Raw genomic sequence first — 15,469 nt, forward strand, 5'->3', positions numbered from 1 at the left:
GACTTCCTTGACTAAGTCAATTGATTTTATGTTGGATCTTCCTCTTTTCCCTCTGCCTTTAACTTTTCCTAGCATTACGATCCTCTCCAGTGAATCTTGCCTCCTCATATGACAAAAGTATAATTGCCTAAGTTCAGTCATATTGGCTTCTAGAGAGAGTTCAGGCTTGATTTTATATAGAACCCTCTTATTTGTCTTTGTGACAGTCTGTGGTATCTGTAAAATTCTCTTCCTATACCACATTTCAAAGGATTCAAAGTTGTCCCTCTCAGTTTTCTTCTTGTTCAACTTTCACACCCACATGCAGTAATGGGGAACACTATGGTATGAATTAACTTTATCTTGGTTACCAGTAACACATCCTTACACTTAACAGTCTTTTCTAGCTCCTTCATGGCTGCCTTCTAATCTGGAGGAACCGGGTTTGATTCCCCGCTCTGCCGCTTGAGTTGTGGAGGCTTATCGGGGGAATTCAGATTAGCCTGTGCACTCCCACACACACCATCTGGGTGACCTTGGGCTAGTCACAGCTTTTCGGAGTTCTCTCAGCCCCCTGCCCCAACCTCACAGGGTGTTTGTTGTGAGGGGGGGGAAGGGCAAGGAGATTGTAAGCCCCTTTGAGTCTCCTACAGGAGAGAAAGGGGGATATAAATCCATACTCCTATTCCTTCTCCTTCTTCCCAGTTTCACCCTTCTTCTGATTTCTTAGTTGATGTCTTCCTTTTGGTTGATGATTGGGCCAAGGAGTAGAAAATTAACTGAAGTATTCTATATACACTAAAGTAAATGAGCCTAGAAAGGTGTAACTCTGCTTAGGATTGTGATGTGTGCCTAGAGAGAACTTGACGAATATCTATCTTGTGTTCTTTTTTGGACAACACAATCCAGGAGATAAATTATTAAAATATGGTGATATCTAATGAGAGGCGAATCCCCTGCTCTTCAAAACACAATGCAGTGTTCAGTGTGTGCCTGCGGCAAGTGAAACCTTTCATTTTCACAAAAGTGATTCCCGTTCTGGATTTCTTAACAGGTTTTAATTGGCAGTGGAGACCAGGCAAAGGAACACACCGTAGTATTACACAATCCTTAGGCTTCCCTTGCAGGAGAACAAACCTGCGGAGCCCTCAGCAGACAGGTGTATTTGAGTGAAGGAGCTGATCACAGAGCAAAACATGTCATGCTGCTCTCCTGATGTGCCAAGAATGTTTGCCGGCCTCTCCATGAATTATTAAACCACCACAGGATGTTTTGAGGTCACATCTGTTTGAGTGATCCAGATACTTCTGCAACTCAGGTACAGTGTGATAGGCCTTTTTCATACTCATTCTGTATTTTTACATGCTTTTAGGAACGTAAAAGAAATGTAGTACTTGTCAAACTAAGTGATTGGACTTGCAAAATACTTAACATATACAGAGAAAGACTTTTAAGTTGGTGGTAGAATTCTGGTAAAAATCCAAAAGAAGCCCAGACTAATCCTTACCAAATACATGTTTCCTGTCATAGCGAGTTTAATTGTTAATGTTGCCAACCCCCAGATGGTACCTGGAGATTTCACGCTATTATAATTGATCTCCGGAAGACCAAGGTCAGTTCCATGGAGAAAATGGCTGCTTTGGAGGGTGGACTCTATGGAACTGTACCTTGCTGAGATCCCTCCACTCCTCAACCCTACCCCCACAATCTCTGGATATTTCTCAATTCAGAGCTGGTAACCCTATTAATGATCCCTCTAAGTCCGTGGTGGCGAACCTATGGCACTCCAGATGTTCATGGACTACAATTCCCATCAGCCCCTGCCAGCATGGCCAATTGGCAGGGGCTGATGGGAATTGTAGTCCATGAACATCTGGAGCGCCACAGGTTCGCCACCACCGCTCTAAGTTATAAACAGCCTGAAGAAAAATGCCCTGTCCTTTTAACAAAGGATTAATTGGGATTCTTAAATCAGTTGATGTTATCTCCACAGCACAAAAAGCTTTATTGGTCCATTTCCATAAATCTATCCTCAATAAAATTAGCAGGACAATTTTTCCACCTCAGTCAGCAAGCTTCAATTTCATTGATCAGGCCCTACTCTGAGGGATAATAATGTCAGTTAGTTGTGAAGAACAGGGCCTTTACCGCATTGGCCCAAGGCTCTTGAATGACTTCCTAAATAAGGTGCAGAGTTGCTTCTTCATCTGCCTTCTAAAGGGACACAAATTGTTTTGTGCGTGTGTAGATGTTTTCCAAATAAAGCACAGCTCAGCAAAATCTTGAAAATTTTCACACTTCTTAGTTCTCCTCAGGGATTAAGTCCACATACATGTCACTGAAGCAAACAACATTCTTCCCCAGTTTTGCACTACCCTCATCTTCACTTCACACTGTTTGTCATCTTCCTTATCTCAAATTTTAGATTGTTAGCACCTTGGGGGAAGAACTTGCCGCTTTGTGTTCTGTAAAGCATCATGCACTCTGACTGCTTCGTATAATAAAAACCACACCATTTGATTTCAGCTGAAAGCACACAAACTGTGCCTAACCTAATGGGTTCCAGTGGGATAGTCATGTTAAGTTTATGTCAAAGCAAACAAGAACCTGACAGCACTTAAAGACACATATTGCAGCACAAACCTTTGCAGACTCAAGGCTATTCTGTTTAAGTTAATGTTTTAAGCAGGCCAACTGATGGCATATAGGACAGAAGTGCAGAGAAGGGCAACAAGGATGATTGAGGGATTGGAGCACCTTTCTAATGAGGAGAAACTGCAGCGTTTGGGACTCTTTAGTTTGGAGAGGAGACGTCTGAGGGGGGATATGATTGAAGTCTATAAAATTATCCATGGGGTATAAAATGTTGACAGAGAGAAAATTTTCTCTCTTTCTCACAATACTAGAACCAGGGGGCATACATTGAAAATGCTGGGGGGAAGAATTAGGACTAATAAAAGGAAACATTTTTTCATGCAACGTGTAATTGGTATTTGGAATATGCTGCCACAGGAGGTGGTGATGGCCACTAGCCTGGATAGCTTTAAAAAGAGCTTGGACAGATTTATGGAGGAGAAGTCGATCTATGGCTACGAATCTTGATCCTACTTGATCTGAGATTGCAAATGCCTTAGCAGACCAGGTGCTCAGGAGCAGGAGCAGCACAAGGCCATTGCTTTCACATCCTGCATGTGAGCTCCCAAAGGCACTTGGTGGGCCACTGCGTGTGTGCAGCCTTGATATATAAGAACACAAACCCTGAAAAATCCAGTGATCATTTTGTGCTGCATGCATAGTGAATATGCATGTTTCCTGTTTTCACACAATGCAGTGACAATATGTATCGGAAGATACCGTTCAGAGCCAAATTGAATGCATGAGCTGTATCATTAAAGTATCGGTAAGTATTGGGAAGACCACAGTTATCCTGTGCTCACATGACATGCAGTTGGAGGGATCCTAGTATGCATGATTAAGTCTGAAAAGGGCTATAGAGTAGTGAATAGTTTGACATATCAAATCCAAAAATAATAATAACCTCTACCACAGGGCTCAAAAATGGAGTGCCGATTTGCCATTGTGAGTGGCTCCCCCCCTCACAACAAACACCCTGTGAGGTAGGTGGGGCTGAGAGAGCTCCAAAAAGCTGTGACTAGCCCAAGGGAACCCAGCTGGAATGTATTGGAATGCACAAGCTAATCTGGTTCACCAGATAAGCCGCCACAGCTCAAGTGGTAGAGCGGGAAATCAAACCCAGTTCTCCAGATTAGAGTGTGCCTGCTCTTAATCATTACACCATGCTTGCTCTAATATGGGCAGTAATGATGGGCAATAATGAGTAGTCAGATAAAATGGCCTTCCTCCACTGCCTCAGGTCATATACTGTTTGTGAGGCTTTCTCGACTTCCTCAAGAGATGCATTTTTTGAGACCAATGACCAACTGCTTGGAGAAGGTGGGGACAGATCTGCTCTGCCAACTCCCTCCCACTGGATTTCTCTGAAACAGTCACACTGGCAAAAGTCAGTACTATTCTGGAAAGTAATTTTTTTGGCTGAAACCAGCTTATCTGTTTTTATGACCTCAGTGAATTATTCTGAAAAGAGTTTGCTCTTCACGGATCACACAAATCCCTTTAAGTGTCCTTTTCCAGGAAATATTTAATCACCACAAGCTAAATAGCACATTAAAGCAATCTTGGAATATAACAAACTCAGTCAGTGTAATAATATCTGGCAGAAAGAAATGTTGCATGCCATTGTGAACCTGAATTCTTATTTATGAGATTCGGTGCATTTCATTCAGTGAAACTAATACCTGGTTGTACTTAATGTTTTGTGCGCTTTAAATAGGATTTGGGAAGGATACACATATAGAGAGAAAAATTCTTTGGACGATGTCCATATGTTCAAAGCCTGAGCTATTTGTGTGTATTGTGTGCATATTTTATAGACTGTATATTTATAAATACTGGGTATGATTCAGTTTAAATGAATATCTACGCAGCAGCTGCGGTCTTTACTTGGTCCCGTAGGCCATGGCTTGAGGGCTAGGATGAAGCAAGGAGCCATGAGATACTTTCTTATGTTCTTATAATATGCTGCCACAGGAGGTGGCGATGGCCACTAACCTGGATAGCTTTAAAAAGGGCTTGAACAGATTTATGGAGCAGAAGTCGATCTATGGCTACCAATCTTGATCCTCCTTGATTTGAGATTGCAAATGCCTTAGCAGACCAAGTGCTCGGGAGCAGCAGAAGGCCATTGCTTTCACATCCTGCACGTGAGCTCCCAAAGGCATCTGGTGGGCCACGGCGAGTAGCAGAGTGCTGCACTAGATGGACTCTGGTCTGATCCAGCAGGCTCTTTCTTATGTTCTTATTGTACAAGCAACTAAATTCAAGTTCAGTAGTACCTTAGAGACCAACAAGATTTTCGGGATATGGGTTTTCCAAGATCCCTTTGTCAGACATGAGTCAGAATGCAGATCTGAGTCCTGAGAGCCAGTGTGGTGTAGTGGTTAAGAGCAGGTGCACTCTAAACTGGAGAACCGGGTTTGATTCCACAGTTGAGCTGTGGAGGCTTATCTGGTGAACCAGATTAGCTTGTGCACGCCAACACATGCCTGCTGGGTGGCCTTGGGCTAGTCACAGTTCTTCGGGACTCTCAGCCCCACCCACCTCACAGGGTGTTTGTTGTAGGGAGAGGAAGGGAAAGGAAGCCCCTTTGAGTCTCCTTGCAGGAGACAAAGGGGGATATAAACCCAAACTTCTTCTTCTCTTATGCCTCAGTCCAGAGGTGGGAGGGATGTTGCAAGGAAGCAAGTCACAATGCAAAGGTACAATGCAGATTATAATCAGCTTGCTTAGAGAAGAAAGGAAATTCCTGGGGGCAGAAAATTAACATCTATAGTGATATAAGAAACCAGTTTCTATTTATCCCCAGAGAGCTCATTGGCCTGAACTTGTGAATGAACTCAAATTCAGCAATCTCCCATTGTAATCTCCACTAGAAGCTTCTCTGTTTGAGGACTGCCACTCTTAGATCAACAACCTGGAAGATTAAAATGTTTTCCCATTCCTAAAATAAGAGGCCTTTCACAAAGGAGTCACAGTTAAGGCCTGTGAAGTTTTGGGTAGTTTTCATTGCTTTGCTCATCATATATATTATTTGACTTACTTTTTATTACTTCATTTATATCTCACTTTTCTCTTCAATGGCTTACATTGCTCTCTTCCATTTTATCCTCACAGCAACCCTGAAAGTTAGATGAGGCTGAGACTAGGTGTCTGACCCAAGATCACTTAGCAAGCTTCCATGGCACAGCAAAGATTTGACCCTGGGTTTCCCAGGTCATAGTCCAATGGTCAAACCTCTACACTACACTGGGTCTCAGTGCTTTGTGTTATACTGTGGTCCTGCTTATCTAATTTAATAATCCAGTTGAGTTGCATATTTGCACGTACTTAGTACATGGTGAGTGGGGTTATTGGATATAGTAATAAGTCAAGGCCTGTAAACTCAGACTAGAATTTTGACTATGTATCGTTTGCACCTGTATAGTAATAAATAAAGAAAAGACCTGGAGGACAGAAATCCAGAAGCTCCCATGTATATGCAGGTTACATGCAGGTTAATCACACAGAGCTTGTGTATATATGGTTGCTACACAAAGAAGTAATTATTTTGTTCATCAGATAGCTGCGAGCTTAGTGCTAGAGGTAATTCATTAGGGGCTTCCAGATGGTAAATCAGCTTACCCACTGACTATCCTATAATTTGAAAAAAATAGTTTCACACCTATGAAAAAGTTACCCCCATCCAGCTAGTATCACAATTTACATTGAAATGGGATTCACACCGTCAGTTTCAGAAATTTGAATGAGATAAATGCAGCAAACCATTTCAAGTTAAAAAGGACACAAGTCAACAGCAATCACAACAAAAATTACCACATCTTCCACTGACTTTCAAGTCAATTTCATTCATGCACATGTTTAATTTTCTTGCACTGCAAGGTCATAAAAGGGGGTAACTGTGGCTCTATTGTGCTTACATTTTTTTATCCTGGTGTCACATGTTAGAAGCAATGGCATACTTTCACCAGATTATCACGCTTGAGAATGAGGCTAGATAAATTTGATTTGATTTGGTAGCTTAGATCCTGCCTATAATTTCTGTGGAAGTAAAGAAGGGGCTGGTTTGTACAGCACTCCCCGCCTCCATGGCCAAAATATTTTGGAACAACGTGTGGATCTTCCATGTGGGTACAGCAAGGTTGGCCCTGGTTAGTACTTGGATGGGATACCACCCAGGAAGTCCAGGGTTGTTATTAAGAGGCAGGCAATGGCAAATCACCTCTAAATGTCTGTTGTCTTGAAAACCCTAGTGGGTTGCTATAAGTTGATTATAATTCGATGGCATTTTTCACCACTACCATTTATCATCTAGAAAGGATCCAGTCCATTAATTGCTTGCTTTTCAGTAATGTAAATCATTCTTCCCACATGACTGGGAATTGATTCAGAAATCTGGTACCACAGCATTTAGCTTTACCCAGACCTGGAGAGCCCAGGCGGCTCATCGTGTCAGACTTCAGAAGCTAAGCAAGGTTGATCCTGGATGGGAGGCCTCCAAGGAATACCAGGGTGGGCAAGTAATGGCAAGCCACTTCTGAACATCTCTTGCCTTGAAAACCTCCCGAGACCACCATAAGACAGATAAGACTTGACAGGGGAAAAAAGCAGAGGCTGGAAAGGAATGGCTGGTGGCAGAGTATCCTCTTCGCATGCAGAAGGTCCCAGGTTCAATTCCCAGAACCTCTAGTTAAGAGGATCAGGTGTCCGGGTGCGGGGGTAGCACCGACCCCCTCCCCGGCCTTGGCCCCCGCCCCGTGACCACAACCGGCAGACGACTCACCGGTGGCACGGGAGGCTGCTGGGCAAGAGCCGCCGCACCGCCACGCCGACGGCTCAGGGGATCGCCCCACTCCTCTTCTGGCCGGCGGAGCATGCAGAGGCTCAGCTGGCAAGGAACGTCACGTTGGTCGGCTGGCAAGGAAGCCGGCCGACGAAGAGCCCTGCCGCCGCAGCTGCGAGGCAAGGACCGCGCCAGGCAAGCAGGACCAGCTGAGCCCTCTTGGGCTAATTAGGGGCGGCGGCAGGGAACACAGAGGCAGAGAGGCGGGGTTTTCAACCCCCGCGTTAAGGAGCGAGGGAATAAGAAGGGGGAAATCCGGCGTGCAAGGGGAGAAGAACGGGAAGGAGGGAAGGAGTGGGAGCGTGTGCGTGGGGGGAGAGCTGGAAAGAGTTGAGAACAGACATGGGAGAGTCCTGGAGGAGAACCCCCTAGAGGAGGAAGAGGAGCAGAGGCCAGAGGGAAAGGACGGGGGAAAGAGGAGGAGGGGCGGGCAGAGAGAACAGCCCAAAGCCTGGAGAGAGAAAGAGACTGCCAAGGCTGGGGTTGGCAGGGAGGCTTCCCTGCTCGCCTGGCCTAGTGTTCTGCGGACCCTGGCCCACCCGTGGGTGGCAGGGGCATCCTGTGGCTGAGACGGCTGTCTCAGTTAGTCCACTCCCCGGAGAACAGGAGTGAGGCCGGTGATTCCAGCAACCGGGCAGGGGAAGGTGGGTTGGCAACAGGGGTCCCGGAGGGGACCCCGCCCCGGGCGCAGGACATCAGGTAAGAAGTGATGTAAAAGAACTACAGCTGAGACTCTGGAGAGCTGCTGCCAGTCTAAGCAGATAGCACTGCCACTGATGGACCAATGGTCTGGTTTTGTATAGAATCATAGTTGGAAGAGACCACAAGGGCCATCAAGTCCAACCCCCTGCCATGTAGGAACACATAATCAAAGCACTCCCAACATATGTTCACCCAGCCTGTTTAAAAACCTCCAAAGGAGACTCCACCACTCTCCAAGGCAGCTAATTCCCCTGTCGAACAGCCCTGACAGTCAGAAAGTTCTTCCTAATGTTCAGGTGGAATCTCTTTTCCTGCACCTTGAATCCATTACTTTGTGTCTTGGTCTCGGAGGCAGCAGAAAACAAGCTTGTACCCTCTTCAACATGGCATCCCTTCAAATACTTAAACACAGCTATCGTGTCACCCGTTAACCTACGCTTCTCCAGACTAAACATCCCCAGTCTCTCTTCATAGGGTATGGATTCCAGACCTTTTACCATTTTGGTTGACCTCCTCTGGACACGTTCCAGCTTGTCAATATTCATCTTAGATTGCAGTGCCCAAAATTGAACACAGTACTCTAGGTGAGGTCTGACCAATGCAGAGTAGAGAGGTACAATTCATGTACTTTAGATGGCATGTCTGAATTTGGTTAGTTAGCATTATCTGAATGGATAGATTTAATCCCCTACTATGGAACAGCAACGCTGCTACCAGAAAATACACTGATCAACCCTAACCATGCACACTACAAGTTGCAGGTCCATAATCCAAATCATTTCCCCAGAAAATGTATCAAGACTATGCTGTGTCTCTGTGTAACACAGTGGCATGGTCAGATACTGCCAAAGGCTCTGCCCCTTGATGCTGTCACCAATAAATGGAAGGGAGAAGATGCAACATGATGGAAGAGAACGATTCTGGATAAAGCACCACCATAATGAACACTATGAAACACTTAGCAAACCAAAGTGCAGTACAGATGAGCTGTCCGGCATCACTTGCTTTTACTCACCACACCCACAAGCTCATGCCAGTGCCAAGAGCTATGACAGCATCAGCTATCTGCAGGCATCCGTTGAGACTGTGCTTGTTTCTCATTAATATTTTCCCAAAGATGGACTGTATTATTTCAGTCATTTAGAGGGGCTTTGCTGCCACATCACCAGTCACAATAGGTGTTGGCAGTGCTCACAGAATAGGCTGGGATATCATCTCACCTCTTCCCAGGTGGACCCAAACCCATCCTGCTTCTTTTCAAAGGGGATAAAGCCATCTTTTTTCTGCTACACAGAGCAGGGAAAATGGACCACAAACACAGCACATCCCAATCTGAACCACACTTTTGTTTCCTTCTCCCACTTGGTATTGTTGTTGACACTCCTAAGTAGCAGAAGCATCGTGATGTTCTGCAATGGCATGTCCCATCAACAGAAGTGAAAGCGTCATAAATACAGTCAACATTTTGTTATTACGTAAAAAAGATCGGCAACCACAATCAAGTGTGGTACGTCACATCCCCTCCCACCCAGCATTCTCTTAAAATTAACCACACGTTACCCCTTGGACTTTCTCTTCTGATACCACTGGTTGTTCTAGTTCAGGGATCTGCAACCTGTGGCTCTCCAGATGTTCATGAACTACAATTCCCATCAGCCCCTGCCAGCATGGCCAATTGGGATGGGATTGTAGTTCATGAACATCTGGAGAGCCGTAGGTTGCAGACCCCTGCTCTAGTTCAGTATATTCTAGTCTGGTAGCAGCTTTCCAAGGTCAGACAGAGAAGGGTCTTTCCCAACATGAGACCTTTTAGCTGACAAGCACTTGAACTACAGTGGGGCCACATGAATACAAAGCAAATGCTCTCTCATGGAGCCACAGCCTCTACTGAACCACAGCAAGAGAGTTTTATTTAGTTCAGGGGTGTGCAACCTGCGACTCTCCAGATGTTCATAGACTACAATTCCCATCAGCCCCTGCCACCATGGCATTAGCCATGGTGGCAGGGGCTGATTGGAATTGTAGTCCATGAACATCTGGAGAGCCGAAGGTTACAGACCCGACTTAGTTATTTATACCCAATGTTTCCTTCCCAGGTGGTGACCCAAAGTAGCGCTTATAACATCCTCCTGACCTCCATTTTATCCTCACAACCTCCATCCTGTGAGGTATTTAGGCTGACTGAGTGTGACCAACTCCAGAGCACCCAGTGAATTCCATGGCACTGTGGGGATTTGAACCTGGGTCTCCCAGATCCTACTCCAACCACTACACTGCACTGGTTCTCAACCACATGCCTGCTTGTGGCCCCACAGAGAGGGGTTGAAAGGGGGGCAATACTTATGGTATCCAGCTCATGGCAGACTGGGTTTGTGGGCTGATAGCCAGAGGTTACTATGGAGTTGCTTTATTTAGCATTGTTCCTTTCCACTATGTTGCCTCTGACCCCTCACAATTGTGGGTGACGGCATCATGGGGAAGGCCCTTCTGCGGTGTCTGATCATGCCCCTAACTTGCATATAGTCCTGATATATGTTCTGGGAGAGTTTCCTAGATTGTGAACCTGGGGAAGTGGTGGCGAACCTTTGGCACTCCAGATGTTATGGACTACAATTCCCATCAGCCCCTGCCAGCATGGAGTGCCAAAGGTTCGCCACCACGGGCCTGGGGTATGTGGCACTCATGCTTTGAGTTGATGATTATAGATCTGGCTTAAGGATGTTACCAGTTGCTACCAGTGCCATCTAATAAAACCATTACTGTGCCATCCTAAGCAGAGTTACACTCTTCTACACCCAGTGACTTCGATGGGTTTACAAAAGCGTGACTGGGCTCAGGTTCGCACGGTCGGAATCTTCAAGGCCTGTAATCTTCTGCCTTCCTTCCTCTCACTTTCTCTTTCTTTGAACTTCTAGTACATACAGCGTGCATCATGCATAAATCAAGCACTTTGAAAGAAACCCAGAAAAACAAACAAGATATATTTATCAATATAGATACCCTTGTACCACCCACAGGATCAGCTTAAGGTGATATTCTGCAAGGCACCTAGCGCGCAGGTATATTATTGGGAGAACGAAATCATACTTTTGGCCTTTTTGGTCCATCTATAAAAAAATCTGTAAGAAAAAAAACATTCAGGTGCTTAAAAAGAAAGTGGTACTTTACTACCCTATTTTTCACCCTTACAATCAGCATTAATGAGAAACAATGACTAGCAGCGAGGTGTTTTCTGCTAAACCTACAACCCAGTCCAACACCAAATTAGCCCGTCTGTTATAGCATCCGAGAACAATCACAATTACTGTTCCTGGTGATGAAGTTGTTAAAGGACCTTCAGGGTGGGAGCAAACCTAAGGTGAGAGCTGCAGATTTTCTCTCTCCAACTTAGGGGCTTTCCGCACTACAGAAGGGAGCTAAGGTTGACTCAGTTCCCTTCAGTGGAGGGCGATTCCAGGCTGTCCCCACAGCAACTGAGTTCGCCCCCTGGAACCGAGCTAAGTGGGCAGGATCATCTTGGTGCCTGTCTCGCTCCTCGATCGTGATTGGAGCTTGTGTTACCACGGGAAACGGGAGCGTTCTTTTTTTTTTTACAGTTTTTACAGTTTACAGTTACATGCGCTTTCTGCCCGCCACGACTCTCCCGTTCTGCGCATGCCACAAAAGCGGCTCCTGATTGGTTGAACAGATGAGGTGTCGTTTCGATGCGTCCGCACTTCGAAGCTTCGAAGCGGTATCGACCTTGTTCTGGCAGAAAAGTGTAGTTCATAACTGCGACAAGGATGTCGCAGTTCTGAGGGGGGGGAACTGAGACAAAACAATGTTGAGCTCAGTTGCAGTACGGATTCACTGAGGCGAACCTAGGTAGAAACCAGTACAACTCTGTCAGTGCGGATTAGTTTATACTGATCTTGAGGCAGGGATATATTCTCCTAAGGATGTGTGAAAGGTGTAAGATGGATCTCTAGCAAATATAAACCTATACAAGAAGTTATTTAGCAATCCCAAGGAATTTTTCATGGAAATTCAAATTATTGCCTATTCCCCCTCCCTCCCCCCCAAAAGGGGAAGAAATACAGTTAACACAGATGTTAGAACTGGGCAGCTGATACACTGTGCAAAGGCCTTCCTCACAAGAACAAGCAGGCCAATAGAGTCTACTCAAAATCACCTTCAGGCTGTCTTTCATGGCCAACCCATTCTGTGCAGCAGTGGCATAGCGCCAAGGGGACAGGGGGCGACGTACTGGGCACGTGCCGGTGTGGGGGCTTGGCGGGATCATGGCGTGGGGTTCCGGAGCGGTCATGGTGTGGCAGGGGCACAGAGCGCACGTGTGCCCTGAGCACAGTTGCCCTGCTGTGCAGAACTCAGTTACACAGATTGGCTGATCTCAAAACACCACATCATTTTGGGGTGGACTGTAGTGTTGTGCAAAAACCTATGGCGAGGACCGGTGGATCTATGTGGTCAGCAGTTAGGTACAAAGAGACTGTAGTGTGTAACATATAATGGCAATGGATAAAATGGATGAGGGGAAATCAATATAAGATTGTTTGAGTCCCTACTGGGGAGAATGAAGTAAATAAATAAAACCAACATGCTTGTGTCGATCGGCTAAGTCATCCCATCATCATGTTGCAACGTACCACCAAGATACGCAGCCTGTATGCTATATTGGGCCTTGGTCTTGGTGGCCCAGGCTAGCCTGATCTCAGCAAACCTCAGAAGTTAGAGATGGGTTAGGCCTGGTTAGAACTTGCATGGGTGATCACTAAGGAAGTCCAGGGTTGCTACACAGAGGCATATCTGCCCGGTGACATGGGGAACCCAATGTCCCCGAGCACATGCCATCTGGTCACGTGGGGGCGCAAAATCCCCCCCCCACGTGACCAGTGAGTCATGGAGGCTCAGTGTGCGCGTGTGGACCAGTGCCTCCAGCAGCGCCAGCGCGCACAAGAAGGTGAGGCCCCCGCTTGTTTGCTCGCTCGCTGACCTCTTTTTTTTAGCAAATTTAGGGGGTGGGGCTCCATGACCCACGGGGGGGGGGGCGCCTGGTGGAGGTTTTGTCCCCGGACACCATTTCCCCCCCATTCGGCTCTGTACAGAGGCAGGCAATGGCAACATCTCTTGACTTGAAAACCCTGCAGGGTCAATGCAAGTCAGCTGCAAATGCAAGGCACTTTCCCCCATGGGCTACACCGGCAGAACTGGTGCACACTGTGGATTCAAAGAATCACAGAAACAAATAGTTGGTCAGGCCAAACACCCCCTAGCCATCCCTGTGCTTCGGGACAAGTTGGATATCCTTGTGCGCCTTCCCTGCTCCACAGCAGCACACTCTTTTGGATTACATCAGCAACAAGGAACGAATGTCAACAAACTAATGCTATGGAACAGAACTTTACATTATTGTTGCCTCAACCTCCCAAGAAATAACCTTCAGGACTGTGTACTGATTATAGTATCAGATTAGGATCTGGGAGACCCCGGTTCAAATTCCCATTTTTGACATGGAAGCTCACCGAGTGACTTTGGGCCAGTCACTAGCCCTCTTCACTCGATACAGAGAATTCTGCCTTAAACAAATGCATGCATTGAACACTTATATTATGTTCTATGTTTGTACAGTTTAGCACAAGCAACTTAAACCCTGCTGGTCCCCACTTTAATTTGCAAAGTGAACACGCAGTAGCTCTTTCTTGCTAACAGATGCGTTTGCCTGTAACGGGTGTGAGCAGAGTTTCTCTCCCAGTCTAATCCAACTCGTAGGGTTGTTGTGCAGATAAAATGAAAGAAAGAAGCACCATGGTGTAAAGTGCTTTGGGTCCCAGTTAGGGAGAAAAAAATGGGAAGGCTAAATGAATAATATTGTCGAATCCTGCATTACAGTAGCTTGATGGGGGGGGAGGGGAATCTATTGGATTGTCACAGCAAGATTTAACGTTACAGACTACCCTATTTCTGCAAAGCACAGTGAGCCCCCATTTCTGCGGAGGGTGACTTGCTAGACAGATTATTGATCCCAACCAGTAAAGTGCCTGCAAGTCTCACAGCAGCAGCCCTGTAAGGGGGGGGGGAGGGACGGGTCAGAGAGGGCCCTGCAGCTCCCCACCCCCGCCGTTCAGGCACGTGCAGTATTTCACAAGCATCAGAGCCCTGTGGGAAAGGGTCCGTTAGGATGCGCGTGCAGACCGCTCAGACCTACAGACCCACCCACGCCAGCCCCGACACGCCCTTGCGGCTCCACCTGCCCCCCCACCCCCCCGGGCAGGCATTTCGACCTCTTTTCTTGCTTGCGTTTATTACTCCCAATTTTACAAGGCATCGCAGAGTGCGGGGAAAGGCGAAGCAGGATCGAGGGCGGCGACGACGACGGAAAGGCAGCTCCCTCCTTCTCTCCCCCCCCCCCCCCGTTGCAGGCAGGTGCCATACCTTTTATCCAAGCAGGCGATCCACTCGCTGGAGGAGGAAGAATGGGACGTGTGCGCCGCGACCATGTTTGCCTTGTTCGCCCGGGCGGTGGCGGCTGCTGCTGCGGTGGGCGAGTGGGTGGGTGTCTGCCTGCCTGGCTGGCTGCGCTTCTCTGCGCCCTCCCTTCCTTCCTCTGCCTGCCTTTCCCTTTCCCTCTGTCCCCCCTCCCCCCGCTTTGGGGGCGCTGCTGCCTACAGCGTCCTCCTGCGCCCAAGAGAGCAGAGGCTCCTTCCTCAGCCAGCCGTGCGAGAGGCCGAGCGAGGCACCTGGCTCATCAATCTCCGCCAATGAGTCGCCAGTCCCGGCTCAGGCTGCCCTGAGCCCCGCAATTTCCCTTGGACACAATAGGCTAAATATAACCCGCCTGTACCAGGGCTCGGCGTGCCTGCGTCTACTCGGGAGCAAGAGGGGCGCCCCGGGAAAAGGAGCCCTCGCCGGCCAAGAACTGAAGTGGGGGAAGCGTTGCCTGCAGACACGCGGTTTCAGGCATTTGGAGGGCGGGCTTGGAACGGTCTGCGCCACCTATTAAGAAATAAATAACACAAGTATGCCCATCTGTTCTGTTTGCAGTCTGAGGCCTGGATTCACAGCCACCCTGGCGAGATCGCCTGCCTTCTTGGGATTTTGTACTCCCAAGACCTATGCAATAAATTGCGCTGCAGCTCGCTGCCCATGCGCAAGGCTTGCGGATCGCGGGCTGAGCAGGTGGAGCGACTTTGCAGCAAGGGAGTCCTTTTCCTTGTTTTTAAATGGGGCCCAGGGGCGTAAGGAGGCAAACTGGAGCCCTGGGCAAAACTTGAGTTGGATGCCCCCCCGTGAGACTGTGCCTTCAGAAATGTG

The 15,469-nt window shown here is 47.3% G+C and overlaps 1 protein-coding gene across 2 annotated transcripts in view; it reads right to left on the bottom strand.

Annotated features, from left to right (window-relative positions):
* RAPGEF4 (Rap guanine nucleotide exchange factor 4) overlaps nucleotides 1-15,076 on the bottom strand; it is a 206,971-nt gene extending 191,895 nt beyond the window's left edge. The window contains exon 1 of one of the 2 annotated variants that reach the window (XM_048484158.1): nucleotides 14,591-15,076. In XM_048484158.1, the coding sequence (XP_048340115.1) occupies nucleotides 14,591-14,655 (65 nt within the window). In that variant the 5' untranslated portion in view covers nucleotides 14,656-15,076. The remainder of the gene's footprint in view (nucleotides 1-14,590) is intronic. The other variant, XM_048484159.1, reaches the window with a different exon arrangement.
* Between the last annotated feature and the right edge of the window lie 393 nt (nucleotides 15,077-15,469).

This window comes from Sphaerodactylus townsendi, linkage group LG02, assembly GCF_021028975.2.
Source record: "Sphaerodactylus townsendi isolate TG3544 linkage group LG02, MPM_Stown_v2.3, whole genome shotgun sequence".
NCBI classification, from domain to species: Eukaryota; Metazoa; Chordata; class Lepidosauria; order Squamata; family Sphaerodactylidae; genus Sphaerodactylus; species Sphaerodactylus townsendi.